We start from the raw sequence: 18,069 nt of genomic DNA, 5'->3' as shown, positions 1-18,069 counted from the left end.
GCACATTTACTAAATGTAAAGTGAATAGAATTGCACATACTTTTTCTTTACAGTTTCACAGTTCAGTATGTCAGACATTGGCAGAATATGTTGGCACAGTATATTTCACATAGCGTCATTGTCTGTTAACATGTCTACTAGACCAGCACAGTACAGTACAGCACACAGCAAACAATATTTCCTTAGATGAGAAGTGGTTCAATATGGAGCATGCTGGCTGAGGGTAAAAACAACATCACATAGCACTACTTGGTGCAGCTCAGTTGTTTCAGTCTGTTACTAAATGGGCTCCCCTCTTTAAATAAAACATCCTAAAGGGGTGAGAGTCATTGTCCACAACATTAAGTAGCTTCCGGAGCTCTACCACTACCTCAAGTGAGTCCAGCCTGATTCCCAAGACTGAACTAGCCTTTTTAATCTGTTTGTTTATTGTATTGGCATCACATACACTAATGCCATTTCCCCAGCCACACTGCGCAACTACACACTAGTAGAACATATGTAAGAGTGGCCTGCATACACAAAACAACCTCATCCTCCTCAGGAAATAAAGATGACTCTGTCCCTTGTTTTTTTGTTTGTTTGTATTTTTTTGGTCTGTTTTCCACTCAAGCCTGTCATTCAGATGCACCCTGAGGTCCTTGTATCTCCTCACCACCTCCACATCTTTACCACCAATGCGACCTGTGTGCACAGTGCGATTGATCCTCCTGAAGACTATGGTTATTTCCTTTGTCTTAATGATGTTGATCTGCAGGTGATTCAGTTTACACCATTCAACAAAGTCCTTCACTAGTGCCCTGTATTTATTCTCCTGTCAACCACTGATACATTCAGCTATGGCTATGTCATTGAAACATTTCTGCAGACGACATGGTTCAGTATTATATCTAAAGTCAGAGATATACAGTGTAAATTGGAAGGGGAAAAAAAGTTTTATTTTCACCTAGGGGATCTGGTTGCTCAGATAGAGACAGACATAGTAGGCATTAGATGTGATCAGAATACAAGATACAGGGCAAGCCCAAAAGAAGAAACAGTGACAAATGTCAAAAAAGAAGCCATTCACATCTGCCTATCCACTTTCCAAACCTGCTAATTCCAAGTTAGGAGCAGAGCATATTCTGTGACATCTTTTGATTTAAGGTGAGACCTGGTCTTGGACAGGATGTTACCCCATCCTAGAATTAATCAACAGTAATAATTTTACATTTGTATGTTTGAATTATGGGACAAAAACAAAAGTTAATGGAGAAAATTCCAATTCAGGTATGGGGAATATATACAAAATGACACCCAGTTACATGAACTAGTAACACAAGTCAGCAGAGATAAGGAAGTAAAATTTTGTTTCTTTTGAATGTTTTAAAACCTGCAAATAGATTATGGCTTCAAATTTCACAGGAGCAGGAAAGGACTATTTTTAAATGCATTTGCAATGGCTCAATCATTTTGTCACAGCATTGCATATTTGCTGCCCACCTCTGCCTTACTCCTCCTCATCTTCCTTTATATATTGACTTCTTTGCTAGCAAAGCTTTCTGACATGGACAAGGATTACAGCTGCCTGAAGGGTTGAAAGTAAAAGTGCAGAATGACCTCTCATTTGTGGTTCCTACTCCAATGAGACATACTAATGGGTATCAGGAAGAAAACAGATCTATGCTGACTAAAAGACTCACAGGATTAGAAGACTAAGTACAAAGAGAGAGCAGGTAGTCCTTTTAAAGGCACATATTTCTATTCCTTAGATGTCTATTTCATAATGCTATCGGATAACTTAAAATGGGAAGTGAGCCACGGCTAAATCACATGTCAATAGTTGGAGCCAAAGCCTACTGCACAAGGAAGGTAGGATGAAGAGTATATAGTGTGGTCGAGGACGAGAGGAGGGCTTGTGCCTCCTCCAGACCGTGAGGGGGCGTCCGTCCTGGTTATGTTGGGGGCCTCGGGTAAAGGGCTTGGAAGCCCAGCCCTGCAGGGACCCGTGGCCACCGCCAGGCGGCGCCCCGATGCCGGTATATCCTGTGTGGTCCCCGGCCGGGGCTGGAGCCCAGGAGGACCAGAGGAGGGCTTGTGCCTCCTCCAGCCCGAGAGGGGGCGTCCGTCCTGGTTATACTGGAGGCGCCCAGGTGCCTGGGGAAGATGACAGGGGACACCCGGACGGCTTCCGGGGGTGCAGCCGGCACTTCCGCCGCACTGGGGTGTGGCTAGGACTGATTGCCGGGAAGCAGCTGGAGCCCATCCGGGTTCCTATAAAAGGGGCCACCTCCCTCCAGTCAGCAGTGGAAGTTGGGTGGAAGAGGACGGAGCTGGAGTGAGGACTGGAGGCGGCCAGGAGGAAAAGAGGCACAGGACTGTGTGGCCTGGACATTGGGGGAATCGGTGCAAGAGGCACTGGGGTTTGTGCACGTCCAATTTATAAATAGTATTGTAAATAAACAGTGTGTGGTGGAGCCAACGATGTCCGTCTGTCTGTGTCCGGGTCCAAGTTCACAATAGTAAATGAAGTTTAAAAAAGGCCATCTTTTCACTGTACAATTATATATTGTGAAGTGTGAGTCACTGTCCTGCACCCAAGAAAAGATGCTGAATCCAAAGACTTCAAGAAAACTAACTTTATTCCATTCAAAACAGGAATAGTCAGGGTATTTATTCAAATGGGAGATACTACTTCAATAGACACAGACACAGCAAACGAGCAGGGAAGGGGCCACGTCCGTGGCTGGGTTAGAATGTTCCCAGCATCACCCACTGGGCAACAGACATGTTACGTGAGGAGGCTATAAACTTGCAGTTGCCTTGGTGCTGCTGCTGCTACCCTGTGGATGCCTCGGCGTCAGAAAAGCAATCCTTGACAGATGCATCAATCGGATTCATATTGTGGCCATAATCAAAGGGCATGATCAATGCACTGATAATGTAGGTACAAAACATTATTCTATGATTTGTGGGATTGTACAGCTTTATTTAACAGGGATGTTCAAACTGTAAAGTGTTACATTTTAACATAATCATTTGAAAGAGCCAACTAAAACAATAACAACTCATAACAGCATTTCAAGACTGTGACAGGAGAAAATAACACTTCAAAGCCAGTGTGTTAACCAGCCGCAAGCAATATGACTCAGGAAATGCAATTTAATATTAATAGTTTTCTTATAGTATTCTTTGTTTTGTGAGTGCTTAAAACATTTCAGATTGCAGTGGCACTCTGGCAGTTTGTTCATTTTTGGATCGTGCTCTGCACTGACGGCTGATAAATTAGTCACTAGCCCTTCAACTGGATGAGGTAGATTTTATAGTGGATGAATGGATCTAAATATACAGACTACGGCATATATTGCATATACAGTGGATTAAGAACACATTCAGCCCCTTCACCTTCTGCAAACTTTATTGTGCTGTATAATTAATTTTAAATGGATACATTTGCCACTTTTGCTCATCAATCTGCATGCATAATGGCTAAACTTTCAGAAATGTTTGCACATTTTTTTCAAAATTAAAAATGGAAATCTTTTATACAAGCATTTAGTCCTTTAATTCAGTACTTTTTAGAAGCTCCTTTGGTAGCAGATAGAGTTTAGAATATTTTTGGGTAAGTCTCTTTGTACGCTTAGATTTAGGCAGTTTATCCCATTCTTCCAGTCAAATCCTCTTAGGCTCCATTAGATTAGATGGGAGACCTGTAAACTGCCACCTTCAGGTCTCTCCACAGATGTTTTATGGGATTTAAATCTGGGATTTGGCTTAGCCATTTAAGGACTTTAAAACTTTCAGGTCATTGTCATACTGAAAGTCGAACTGTTTTCCCAGTCTTAGGCTGTATGCACTGTGGAGGTTTTCTTCAAGGATCTCCCTGTATTTGGCTGCATTCATTCTTCCCTCAATTCAAGCCAGTTATCCTGTCCCTGCCGCCGAGTAGCACTGTATAGAATGATGCTGCCACCATCATGCTTCTCTGTAGTGATGGTTTTAGGCAAGTGATAAGCAGTGCATTGTCTTTGTCAGACACAGAGCTTGGATTTCTGCCCAAAGAGTTGAAGTTTGTCTCATCAGACCAGAGTATCTTTTTCCTTGAAAACCTAGGTCAGAGTATAAATAAATGTTTTTTTACTCCAGAGTGGCTTCTGTCTAGCCCCTTTACCATTAAAGTTTAATTGATCGAGTGCTGCTGAGATGACCATCCTTCCAACAGGTCCATCTCAGTACAGGATTTCAGAAACTGTTAGAGTGATCTTGAGGTCACCTTTCTCACCAAGGCCCTTCTTGTTTGGTTACTCAAGTTAGCTAGATCACATTTGAAAAGAGGCCTTTTTGATTTTTAATAAATTTGCAAAATTTTCTAAAAACATGGTTCTATTTTGTGATTATAAGTTATTGAGTCTAGATTGATGATCAAAAATGTCAAATTTATCCATTTAAAATCAAATCTATAAAACAATTGTGCAGGAAATGAAGGAACCTGAATGCTTTCTAAATCCACATTATACCTTAGAATAGGGGTGAAAAGAGCTTACTTCAGGACATGGTTTGTCTGTTGCACACTCATTCTTTACTTCAAGTTGAGAGAGGAAAAAAAGAATGCTTATTTTGTTCCTTTGATGGATAGCTGGCTAAATACAAAGCAAAAGAGCAAATAGTCAGAAACAGAGCGACCTTTTCTCAGATTCAGAGAACAGTCAGAATTCAGTCTGTTCTTCTTATCTGTTGATTCTGCTCTGGTTGTCCAAGGGACAGACCTCTAATTAAGTTCAGAGTGTTCTTTAGAGAATTAACCTCTTTATGAGGAGCAGAATAAGTTGGTTTCATTGTTTGTGTGAAGCTGGAAAGTTTGATATACTATAGCATTGAAGCTATGTTATGAAATACTGCATTAGATGGACGTCTAGGGCTGGCTAAGGACCTTGTGTTGCACTTATTATCTACTCCCATTAAATTAGGGAAAGTGATGTCAGTTTTGCTTATTATATGTGTTGTGACTTTTAGGATGTCACTAGGGTAGCAGACACCCCCCCGCTTCCCTGCGAGGCTGGGGCTTCCAAACGCAAAGAGCCCACTCAACAGAAACCCACAACGCCGACCACAAAAAATACTTTGTATTTTTGCAAAGGAAAAAATGTTTGTGCATATTTGGGCTATACGAAACAATGAAAAAACTATTGTGCTATGTTACATGAGGTTACAATGAACAGGAAGGCAAATGTGAGAAAATCTGCACAAATTACTAGATAGCAAAGAGATCCATTAATTGATGTGATAAGAAAAAGAAAATAGTTTAGTGCTTCCCAGATCAAGCAAACAGCCATTGCCAAACTATCAGGGAAGTTATCTATACTTAAAGTATCAGTGGAAGAGTGAATTGGTGAAATGCCGCCAGTGTCATAAATGGAGCAGATTATTATAATGTATGTCAGGTGAATTGAACATAATGGTGCGTGTTAACAAAAGGTTTCTTTTGCTTGTCCTTCTTTCCCACCTCTTCCAATTGCAGAAGATCACAAGGTTATTTTTAACAATATGTAGATTATCCTGATAGCCCCAGATCCAAGTAGAAATAAAGGTATGTAGTATTTGAAGAGAAATAAGGAAATAAGATTATTAGGAGCTCGAAATGTGTCATTAGTTTATATTAATCCTACAGCAGGTTTCCTTCAAACAAATTTGCCAGACTTAATGCAGGTTTAATTTAGACCTTCAATGTTTGTTTGAATAGTATCTGACTTCAGTGGAGAGGAAAATTACTTTGAAATGCAGGAGACAACACATGTAGAATATTTCTATGGATGGAAAAATGCATTGAATGCATTTAACTGTCAATCTGTTTTACTAGAGAAGTATTAGGTCAGGTCAGGATGAGGAGCATGCACTGGTACAGTGCATTGTTGCACCCACCTCACAACGAAACAGCTCGGGATCCCGCTTGCTAACCTCTCAGGTAGACACACGGTCCTGTCTCACTCTCCGGAAATGACCATCTTATCTGCCATACCCCGGTGTTACATGAGCATCGTCTTGGACTGGTCCAGCTGCTCGCGTACTCTACAATGAGGATCCTGCAAGCCAGATCAGGGAATCACTCAACATGGCTGTAGTGCTGTGACTGACACTCCCTTACAATGCAGGTAACATGCTGGACTCCATGACTCATTGAACACAAAGTCAAATCATTGGTGTCTAAGGATTCTCCAAAGAGACACCGTACCGATGGAGTCAAGTCTTTGTCTCAGGTCACTGAATAAAGTAAATGTCTTGCAACGATATAGCAAAACAGGAAGCACCAGGACTCTAAAGAATTGGACCTACATCCTTTTGGCAAAGATATCGGGAGTGCCACACACCCCTTTCCAGCGACCTCATAAATCCCCATGCTCTCCCAATCCATCTATTGACTTCACAGGAAGAGTCACATGAATGTTGCTACAGAGGAAAGTAAACCTCTCGATGTGGTCGACACTCTCTCCGCAGACAGATGCACTGCTGATGGCTGTGCCCAAGAGGTCATTACAGGCCTGGATCTTGGTTTTTATCCAGGACACTGACAAGCCCAGACACTCAGACTACTCATCTGAGAAGCCCAATCAGTATGACTAGTAAAGTACTGTATAACTAGCAAAAAATATTATTGAATCAAAACATTTCAGAAAGTATTTACACTGATCTTGTAATGACTGTTTTGCATCCAAATCATCGGCATCAGTCTCACCAGTCCTGTCTCCTGACCTTTGGCCACTTGTTTCAATGTACAGAACACCAGCAGGTATAAAAGTACTCAAACCAACAGTGCTGATCTTTCATTTCTTGATTCTCTTCCCTGTCATCATGAGCTGATGAATTTACACGCCCTGCACTGAAATGATGTAGAGTAGCAACCAGCATTTATTAGTATTCATCTGTCTGACAAAATTGTTTTTATTCATTTTGTGCATGTAGCACACATTCAGGATAGACTAATTAGAATCTGTCGTAAAATGTATCTGAGCAGTCAAAAAAATAATAAAAAAAAACAGATACCAGGCAATGAGGATAGAGAAAATCAGAGCAGAGTCACTTTTAGCGACCGTGTAGATGTATCCTTGAAAGACTCACACTAACAAAACAACATTTTGTGAAAATGTTAACTATTGGGGCATTAAACCCGGGCTTATTGTAAATGCTTTTTTTCAGGGAGGGAACCCACCTCTGTTATTGCAGGGGGGCCATGAATTCTGCACTATTCCACTGTAGGAAGCGTTTGATTTCTGTTATAGGATAAACTAAGTAAATCATACATTATCAAAGACTCAAAGTAAGCCAAGGTAACATTCAAGGCTTAGAGATTTGATGATGCACATATCTGTCTGAAATTAAAATGAGAAACTACGACAATTAAAACTAAATGTAAAAAAAAGTCCTTACAGATGAGTTAGCTTCACCAAAGCAGATACTGTTGAAGATAATTTCTTGGAATTTAAATGCCTCATTAACCAAGTAATTTCCTCTAAATTAAAAAAAAAATTAAAAATGATAAATAACATTTAACAAAGGTACTTTTCAGAAGCTTATCACTACACCTCAAACACCTGTAAGCAGCACAAATGTCACACTTTTTACTAGGTGATCATTCTCTCCATGCAGGGATTACAGCATGACTATACTAAAGGTTAATCGATTCAGCAGCAAATGGTATAAACACTGATCTTTTTTTCTAGAAATAAATCTTTATCCCATTTATTAGCACATAAATACTTATATACATGTGTTTTTAACTGTTCAAAATGGTGCCCATAAGTCATGGTTTTGTTAATAAAGGTTAACTTTTTACATTGCTAAAGAAGCTGTAGTTACTCTGCCAGGTCAAAGGTCAACTTGAGTGCAGAGTTGATTTTGCATTCTATAGAAGGAAAAAACAAAGTTCTAATTGTGGAGAGAAACTTAGGTTATGCACCCACTGCATCCCTCACTCAGACACATGTTGTTATTTGACTTTTTTAAGAGTTTAAAAGCATTTAAATTTATATGACTCTCTCTCTGTAAATTGTGTTTTCCTGAATGCATTGATTTTTTAAAAATGTAATGGCCTCTTTGCTCTGATTATTATCGATTCGGAAGGATGTAAAATGTCAGGTTGTTTTTATATACATCGCTGAGAACTATAGAGAAAACACAAACACAATACCCGGAAATATGACAAATGTAAAAATTATTAGATGTGCTTAGACGGCCATTTAAATTCAAATAATAAATTCTGAACATTCTATGAAGAATCCTGTAAACTGAGCTGTGATTAATTCAGATAAATAATGTTTAATGCCTTATGAGTATACTTTATATGTAATATAACCTTCCCTTCACCTAATATATAGCATTTCGGCTTTTTAGTTAGTGCATTTTTTAGTTGGAAGCTGAGAGCACTGTACAATTTACTATAAAACACTAAAAGTATACTGTATGTTTAATTATAACATATTCATTTTGTGAGGATAAAATGTACAGGTTGCTAAATACAACTTGTAATATTTTATTTTTGTGTTTTATTTTAGTGAGTTTTCATTTTTGAATTATTTAAATGTAGCTTTTATGTGAATAACCTAAGGTGGAGAGGTAACCAGAAGATCAAGCAGGTACAAATAAGCTCACTCGATCATAAAGATCCCCATGACCAATGATTTATGTGTTTTTCAAGAAAAACAGGGTAATAGAATAACAAATTTGTTTTAAAAGAAATTTGGATTGTGAGGGATAAGCAAATGTAAAGGAAAATGCAGATCTGATGATATGACTACAAAATTTATCATTGATCATGTTCGGGTGCCAAGTACACATACTGTATGAGTACTCTTATGCTCGAACATGCTGTTTGTTATGGACAAACTGTGACAAGCACAGATGTCCAACAACAAAACACCCATTAGGTTCAGATCGTGCAGGCTTTTCCTTCCAATCACACCTTTACAGGTTTCACCGTTGTTGCCCACGTGTCCTCAGAGACAGCACCTTACTGCACTCTCTCCAAGGGCTTCAAGAAGGCCAGATTCTCTGATCCAATTGTTGGAACATAAGCACAGACAATGGTCAGCACCCTTCATCCAACTCAGTGTCTCAAGGAGGCAACCCTCTCATTCACCAGACTAAACTCGCATAGAATCCTTGGTAAGCCACAACCATCTGATGTCTCTCACCCTGGGCAACTCCAGAGTGGGATAAAGTCTAACTCCTCTCCAGGATTTTGATTCCAGAGTTGCCACAGATGTCCAATTCATTGACTTCAGGATTGCATCTCTGCTTTTTGTAGATGATGTGGTCCTGTTGGCTTCATTGGGCAGTGACCTCAGAGATGCACTGGGGCAGATTGCAGCCAGGTGCTAAATGGCTGGGATGAGAATCAGCACCTCCCAAGTTCATGGTTTTCAGTTGAAAAAGGGTGGAGCGCTCTCTCCAGTTTGAAAATGAGGTGCTGTCGTGTGTTTGGGAAGTGCTAGTATCTTGGGGTCTTTTTCATGAGTGAAGGAAGAAGGGAGAGGGAGGTCAACAGGCAGATTGAAGCGGCCTTCACAGTCATGCGCCCGGTTGATAGATAGATAGACAGACAGACAGATAGATCGATAGATAGATAGATAGATAGATAGATAGATAGATAGATAGATAGATAGATAGATAGATAGATAGCTGAGCCATAAGGCAAAGTATTGATTTAACGGTCGTTCTACTGTACTGCCCTCACCTATGATCATGAGCTTTGAGTAGTAACCAAAAGAATTCGATTGCTGATACTAGTAGCAGGAATGAGCTTCCTTTGAAGGGTGTCTGCTCTAAGCTTTAGAGATAAGGTGCTGAGCACAGACATTCAATAGAAGTTTAAAGTATAGATGGTTCAGGCATCTAATTTAATACCTCCTGGATATCTTCCTGGGTAAGTGTTTTGGGCATGTCCAATTGGGAGTTGTGGTAATCTGCCTACCAGGCATTTACACCTTAAAGAAAAAAGGTCATAAGAATAGGGAAAAGTAATCTTTCACAGAGCAAAAAAGAAAATGTACTTAGCTGTTTTAATTGCTGAAGTCAGGTGTGCATTTCGCAAGGATTTTTAACTTTGGCTTCAACGGGTTCACACAGTGGGACACTAGTGATAGGTCAGGTGAACCTTCAGGTCAGGCCTGCTGAAGGACACTGTGCGTACCCTGTCATAAAGACGAGCGCTTCTTTTTCCCTATTCTTAGGACCTTTTTCGTTTAAGGTGTAAATACCTGGTAGGCAGATTACCACAGGAGGCGACCTAAGGGCAGACTTAGTGCATGCTGGAGAGATATTTCTCGGCTGACTTGAGAATACCGAAGTGTCCCCCTGAAGAGTTAGAGGATTACTGCTTCTATGACCCAGACCCAGATAAGCAACAGAAAATGGACGTATGGAAGGAAAGAAAATGCAAAGTTATTATTACCATTACAATGTATATGATCAAGCTCAGATAATTTAACCAGTTTGTAAATGCTTGTAAGTAGATGTGAAATAGGGGCTTGAAACTTTAAAATTAACATGTTTAATGGTTAGTTAAAAGTAACCTAACTAACAATCACAGGAACTTATCAGTTGTCCAATTTCTACTAATGCAATAACTTACATAAAGTGGCAAAAAGCAGTTTAATAGATATCACAAATGCCAGAGAGACATAAGAGAGCTTGGTCAAATTTTGCCATGTACAACTGTCCCAACACTCACAAAAATCATACTTGGCTTAAGATGATAAATACTGCAACAAGTAAACAACTATAGCCACCACCTGATACAATGCTTGCTGTGTGACTCTGATTGGAATTGTTCAGATAATATGCTCTGAAAATAAATTAAATAAAGTTTGAGTATTACTTAGCTGAAGTTGTCTTGCTGTTTAATGACATTTAGCAAAGACCAATGAATGTTAATATACAGTAATTGTGTTCATTTAGGTTATGTACTTTCAGGGGTGGCGATTCTAGTACGGTTCTATACCCGTAACTTAGTAAGCAAAGGGTTTTTAAGCAAGTCCTTGGCTTTTGTTGGAATATTTGTTCAGTTCTTTCAAGTGCAGTTATTTTGGTGTAGAGTGCCACATCCATGAATCCTGACAGGAGTGCAGCCCTTGAGATAGCTTTTGGCCTTTGCTAAGATATTCTGAAATGAAGCACTTAAAGGAAAAACAATTCAAAACCAGATTGACACATGCAAGCAGGAGTGTGGCTCATCAGTGGAGCAGCTCCTAGTCCTTGTTAAGGTATAAAAGGTAGCCAGCCATTGTTAATGTGTTGATATTTGGCATGAAGTGCAGACTGTTGCAATGAGTACACTGCACCTGCGATGAGTAAATGTTAAATAGATAAGTGCTGCAGGATGTACATTTAAATTAATGTTAAAAATTTTATAATTTCCAGTATTAACTTGTCCACCCATATGAAAAGAACCTTAGAGGTTAAAGTGACTTTCACAAATAATTTATTATGGCAAAACATATTTATATATTTGTTTCGAAAAAAATAATTTTAAACCTCTTAAATAGTAATTATATAACCTGTTCACCCATTATTGGTAGCTGTTTCTTCCAATGCAGGACAGAAATGTGCAGTGACTTATTATGGCAGCATTGGACATAACACTGAAGAGTGTGCCAGTCCTCTATGGATTACATTCATTTCTACATCATTGACAATCAGCTTAATTTACTTGTCTTTAGGGCATAGGAGTAAACTATACAGTCCAAAGAACCTATGTAATCATGGACTTAATATAGAAACTCCACACAGACATATGAACCATTCAGGCGACTGCACTAAATCTAGAATTTTTAGTATTAACCCCAGCACATTTTTAATTTCCCTGACAGTAAGTTTGGTTTCCCCTGGTTTATGATACTATGACTTTTAATGTGCACACTTAGCTTTAAGCTCTGCGTTTCCTGATGCCAAACCGTGCATGTAAAGGATTCTCTGTTTACAATTTCTGTTATTTTCTGAATATTATACTAAGTTCCAACTTACAAGGCAATAATAATAATATTAGAATTTAAGAACATAAGACTTTCAACAAATTACGGGATTTAGGTTTGTTTGTTTAGCTAATAGCTAAATTGTCCCAGCATATCATCCAGATTCGTCTTAAAGGTAGTCAAGGTTTCTGCTTCAACTACATGTCTCAGTAGTTTGTTCCAGATTATCACAACTCTTTGAATGAAACAAATGCTTTCTGACTTAAGTCCTAAACACCCTTCCCTTTACATTCCACTGGTGTTCTTGAATATTCAACTCATGGTTAAGTTGAAACAATTCTGCTGGATCTCCTTTATCAGTGCCTTTGAGAATTTTAAAGACCTTTCTAAGGTCCACTTACAAACACCTCTACTCAAGGCTAAACAGGTTTACTTCTTTGAGTCTGTCGAAATATAGCATGCCCTTTAGTCTTGGAATGCACGTGCTTTCTCTCCTCTGCACAGCTCCAAGTGCTGCAGTGTCTTTCTTGTAGGGTGGTGACCAGAACTGCATACAGTACTCCTGATAGGACCAGTGAGCCCATTATATAGTCTGGGCATAACATCCCTCGATTTATATTCAAATGTTTTTATAATATAACCTAATATATTTCCCTTTTAAATAGCTTCTGTGCATAGCTTAGATGATGAAAATGCACATAAACTCCTGAAACCTTTTTCATTGGTTGCTTCCTTTAGGACAGTGTCTTTCATCTTGCATTTATAATTGGTGTTCCTTTTGACCATATGTAGCACTTTGCATTTTTTATGTTAAACCATATTTTTCAGGTGTTTGCCCAGTTCTGAAGCTGGTCCAGGGCTTCTTGAATTGTTTTTGCTGCCTCCTCAGTGTCTGCCATCCATTCAACTTTAGTGTCATTTGAGAATTTCAGACATTTACTACACTGAAATCTATATCATTAATATAAATGAGAAAAAGCAGTGGTCCAAGGAAGGCACCAGAGAGACTCCACTGATGTCCTCTAAGTAAAGCATTCCCCTGTTAGCTGTACACTTTGTCTCCTGCTGTTTAACCAACTTGAGATTCAGTTCAATAGGTTACCTCGGATGCTTACAGCTTCTAGGTTCAGAATTATTATTTGGTGTGTAACTGTATCAAAACCTTTTTGAAAGTCTAATTAAATTATGTTGTATCCTTGATGTGTGTAGTATATTCTACAAAAATGTGCTTCTCGATAGCCTGCATATTAAAAACACCTTAATTTTATTTTTTTTTCAAGAGATGTTATCACTTCAGCATGGTGATACAGTGGTAAGTACTGCTGCTTTACAGATCTAGTAGACTGTATTGTGAATGAGGGCTTGGTGATTCTATTTGTGAAGTTTGAATTCCCTCCCAATGCCCTTCTTGGAAACTCCAGTTTAGTTTCCACATCCCAAATCATGCTTTTTAGGTTCATTAATTCATTCTCAAACTTATTAAATCCAGTGTTGTATCCAAAGAAGCCAATAACTATCCCAGGAGCACTACTTGCAAGGCAGGAACCAACCCTAAAAAGGGAGCCAGTCCAGTGTAAGCTATACTTTCACTTATATCTACACACTTTTAAATCACATTCGTTTACAGTTGACAATTAAAGCTAGCAAAACACTACATGACTTGTAGTTTGAAGAGGATGTCAAACTTGACGACTGCCATTGAACAACTGGGAATTGTTCACTGCGTTCTACACCTGCAGTAAGAAAAAACAGGTTTGATTATTCTTAATATACAAATATGGTGGTTCAAAATTAAACTAATGCAGATGGCAGTGTTTAAAATGAATAGCACCTGTATAATAATATAACATTTGGAAAATGTTCTGGGATGGCACGGTGGAGCAGTGGGTAGTGCTGCTGCCTCGCAGTTAGGAGACCCAGGTTCGCTTCCCGGGTCCTCCCTGCTTGGAGTTTGCATGTTCTCCCCTTGTCTGCGTGGGTTTCCTCCGGGTACTCGGGTTTCATCCCATAGTCCAAAGACATGCAGGTTAGGTGCATTGGCCATTCTAAATTGTCCCTAGTGTGTGCACGCTCTGCGGTGGGCTGGTGCCCTGCCCAGGGTTTGTTTCCTGCCTTGCGCCCTGTGTTGGCTGAGACTGGCTCCAGCAGACCCCCATGACCCTGTAGTTAGGATATTGCGAGTTGGATAATGGATGGATTGAAAATGTTCTGCTTCTGTAAATATTTTTGGTACTGGGGATATCAAACTATATGGCTGTTGGTCATGGATGCATGTCATAATTAAGATGACATAAATTAAATTTGTGACAGAAAATCAATGGAAAAAATTGTGTAGTCTGATGGCCCTTAACCTTGCACTCAACCTTTATTAGAATGTCAGAGGATAACCTGCGCAGACAAACGGAATCAAAGGACCTAGTATTGTTTGAATGACTACTCGTAGTGAACCGAGTAAGAAATATTTAAAAAAAACAAGTAGATGAATTCATTAAAAAAATCAATCAGTAAATTCTCTCCTTTTGTGATTAATCTGAAAGTAATAAGGTTATGTATATAAGTCATGTCATGTTGTTCAGAGCTAATAATTTTGGAAGATGAGTGGAGAATCAGCAGGCAGAATGACACATACATTATTATTAAAGATATAATAATAGAGAGCAGCACATGTCACTTCTTTAAGCATGAAATTAAATTCAAGGTTGAAATTCACTTGTGTTATGGAGATTTTATATGCCAATAAATTGGGACCTCCATTGCAGTTTGAGAGGCCCTAGTAAGGGTTTTCAGTTTATTTATTTTACAAAAGAAACTTTGTTTGTTTCTCTTTTCAGCTGTATTTTCACTTTTTGATATATGCTGTTATACAATAAAAGTTCTTTTTTTGCCTGCAGGGTATTCTCAAGACTACTCCAAACGACATCAATGGATTCCTTTATGATGCTTGAATATAATAACTCTTATGATGGAAACTGGACAGAAAATAACAATGGAACAGACATAAATCAAAAGCACCAGTACAATTTCTATGCAATGCTATTAACATTGCTCATCTTTGTCATTGTCTTTGGGAATGTCTTAGTATGCATGGCAGTTTCCAGAGAAAAGGCACTTCAGACTACAACAAACTACTTAATTGTCAGTCTGGCTGTGGCAGATTTGCTGGTAGCTACCTTGGTTATGCCATGGGTTGTTTATTTGGAGGTAAGTCAATTAGACATTTTTAATCTAAATAACTTCTTGCATTTCATACATTTAATACAATGTCCATAAAAAGTATTCACCCCTTTTGTTGTTACATTTTATTGTTATACAACACTGAATCATAATGTATTTAATTGACTTTTCTGACAGTGAGTAACCAAAAAAGACACTTTGATGTCAAAATTTACACAGATCTCGGCAAAGTGGTCTAAATTAATTAGGGTTAATATAAATCTCATATATGGCACACCTAAATCATCAATGCTGCAGCCAATTGGTTTTATAAGTCACATAATTAGTTAAATGGAGGTCACTTGTCTGTAGTCAAAGGTTTTCAAATGATTGTACATGTAGTATAAATGCTTATTATCTGGAAGGTGCTGCTTGTGATGGGTCAGTATTCGGGCCCAACCTACACAATGAAAACAAAAGAACACCTCAAACAACTCTATTAAAAGGTGACTAAAAAGCACGATTCTGTTGATGGATGCAAGAAAATATCCAAATCACTGAATATTCCTTGGAGTTCAGTTGAATCAATCATTAAGAAATGGAAAAGTATGGACCAGCTGTAAATGTGCATAGAGGAGGCTGTCCACAAAGACTGAGTGATCGTGCAAGAACAAGACTGGTTATGGAGGCCTCCAAGAGGTTAATGAGAACTCTGAAGGAGTTATAAGATTGGAGAGACTGCACATACAGCAACTGTTGCTCAGGTGCTTCATCTTCTGCAGTTTTATGAGGGAGTGGCAAAGAGAAAGTCATTGTTAAAAGAAGGCACAGGACATTTCATCTAGAATTTGCCAACAGGTACAGTCAGCTTAAAGAAGATTCTATGGTCTGATAAAATCAATTTTTAAGTTTTTTTTTGGCAATGAGAATAAACACCGTGTTCAGTGTAAGCCAAACATATAATACCCACACAATGAAGCAAGGTGGGTGGTAACAGCGTCATGTTATGGGGATGCTTATCTGCAACAAGCCCTAGTGGGCTTGTGAGAGTAGATGATAAAATGAGTGCAGTGGAAAAAAATTGCAGTGTCCTGGTGTGCCAAGCTGATACAGAAAGACTTGTCCCCAAAGATTCAACACTTTCGTGGCTGCCAAAACATGCATGTACGAAATTCATATAGTTATGCAATCAATTATTTTCTGCTTTATATTTGTAACTATTTTTGATTTGCAGAGATATGTTTTGATTTTGTCATTTAAGTCTTTTTCTGTTATTCAGTGTCAAAAAGCCGAAATAAATCCAATGTTATTCAGTGCTGTATAAAATCTAAATGTGAAAATGCCCTATGGACTGAATGTTTTTCATAGCCACTATTTGTATTGTTAACACATGCAGAAAATTCAGGCATTTGTAATGGTATAGACTGCATACTTGCCTGAAGAAGGGGTCCAAGTTGACTAGAAAGCTTGCATATTGTAATCTTTTTAGTTAAACAATAAAGGGTGTCATATTGCTTGACATCTCACTACATCCATGGATCCTGAAGGATTTGGGACAAAGCATCACTCCACCTGGAGTTGACAGGAACCAAACCATAAGTACAACTAATTTGATTCTGAGAACTGTTGTCTGTAATTTAGTAGTAAGGGTTAAGTCAGCGAATGTATTAACATCTATAATTGGATTATTGGTGTTGCCTTTACTAAAAGTAAAAAACTGTGTTAAAGATAAGTCTTAAGCTGTTACAAGTTTTACATTTTAAATTTAGTAGGAAAACTAAGTAACGTTAGGTTAAATTAGCAGCATCAGTCACACAGCTTTTTTAAAATGTGTAACACACACACACACATCTTCATAGAGGAGCTGTCTGGGAGGTGAGCAAGTGCAGGTGAGCTGTGAAGAGATCAAAAATGCAAGCACTCGAGAAGCTTAGAATGATCAACACTCATCCATCTAACCAGCTGGATGGCCAGACCTTTGATAAAAACGTTTAAAAGCTGTGCCTAAACAAATAATGTTTCCTTAGATAATTTTTGAGCCTTTTTCTATAAGAGAGACAAAGATCAAATGAAGCTAATAAAGATTTATGTTTTGCATAAGTAGTATAATGTCAGGCACGTTCTGTCAAAATTTAATCCGAGTTTGATTGATGAGATTAAACCACGCCCCTTTTTAATCGAAGACCGGAAGTCCCGCCCCCACCCACCATCTGTTGTTAGTTGACCTTGGATGACCTTTCAGGAAGTCCCCTCCCCCACCACCGGTTGTTTTGTTGACCTTGGATGACCTTGATCAGGGCCCCTGTTGATTGATGACAGGAAGTCCCCACCCCCACCCATCGGTTGTTTGTTGACCTTTAGCCCTGCCATCTGTTTTCCCCAGGAAGCTGTCAAGGGCAATTTGATGGATGCACCCCACGCCCCTTGAACCCCCACCACCCCGCCCCGGCTTGGCCACCTGCCTTGCCCATCTCACTAGGGCATGTTCAGACATGTCCAAGGGTCTGCTAGTCCCCTAAATCACCAATCCCCACCACTTCCCAGCCCCCAACCCTCTTCCAAAGACAAGTTCAGGCATGTTCAGGCATGTTGCAGCCGGCCCTGGACAAGTTCAGGCATGTTCCAATCCATACCCAGACTGAAGGGCCTGCCTAAGCCTCACCGATAGGCACCCCCTGATGTCTGATCCCTCCACTTCCTGGTTCACTTCTGAAACTGGTGTATAAAAAGCGATGCATTTTCATCATTTCTAAACACTCTGTGAAGAAAAAAATGGAATCTATGACCGATACTCCAGTGAAGCGTCAGTTCCGTAGGTTCTATTCTAAGGATCGTTTAAAAAGGGTTAAAAGATGTTTGATTCCCGAGTTTCTTCAAGATGGAGCGATCGATGAGGAACAGGTCAAGTTGTGCAAAACAATGGTAGAATCATGCGTGGTCGATAAGGAAAAATGTCAACCGCCTGTAGTATTCA

At 39.2% G+C, this 18,069-nt stretch overlaps 1 protein-coding gene across 1 annotated transcript in view; it reads left to right on the top strand.

Moving 5' to 3' along the window:
- The window catches only part of LOC120535873 (D(2) dopamine receptor B-like), a 376,172-nt gene that overhangs the window by 205,025 nt on the left and 153,078 nt on the right, over window positions 1-18,069 (top strand). The window contains exon 2 of the mRNA XM_039764002.1: window positions 14,834-15,143. Within this exon, the coding sequence (XP_039619936.1) occupies window positions 14,865-15,143 (279 nt within the window). The 5' untranslated portion in view covers window positions 14,834-14,864. The remainder of the gene's footprint in view (window positions 1-14,833; window positions 15,144-18,069) is intronic.

This window comes from Polypterus senegalus, chromosome 9, assembly GCF_016835505.1.
Source record: "Polypterus senegalus isolate Bchr_013 chromosome 9, ASM1683550v1, whole genome shotgun sequence".
NCBI lineage: Eukaryota > Metazoa > Chordata > Cladistia > Polypteriformes > Polypteridae > Polypterus > Polypterus senegalus.
The sequence above is the reverse complement of the archived record's forward strand: the minus strand, read 5'-3'. Positions and strand labels throughout refer to the sequence as shown.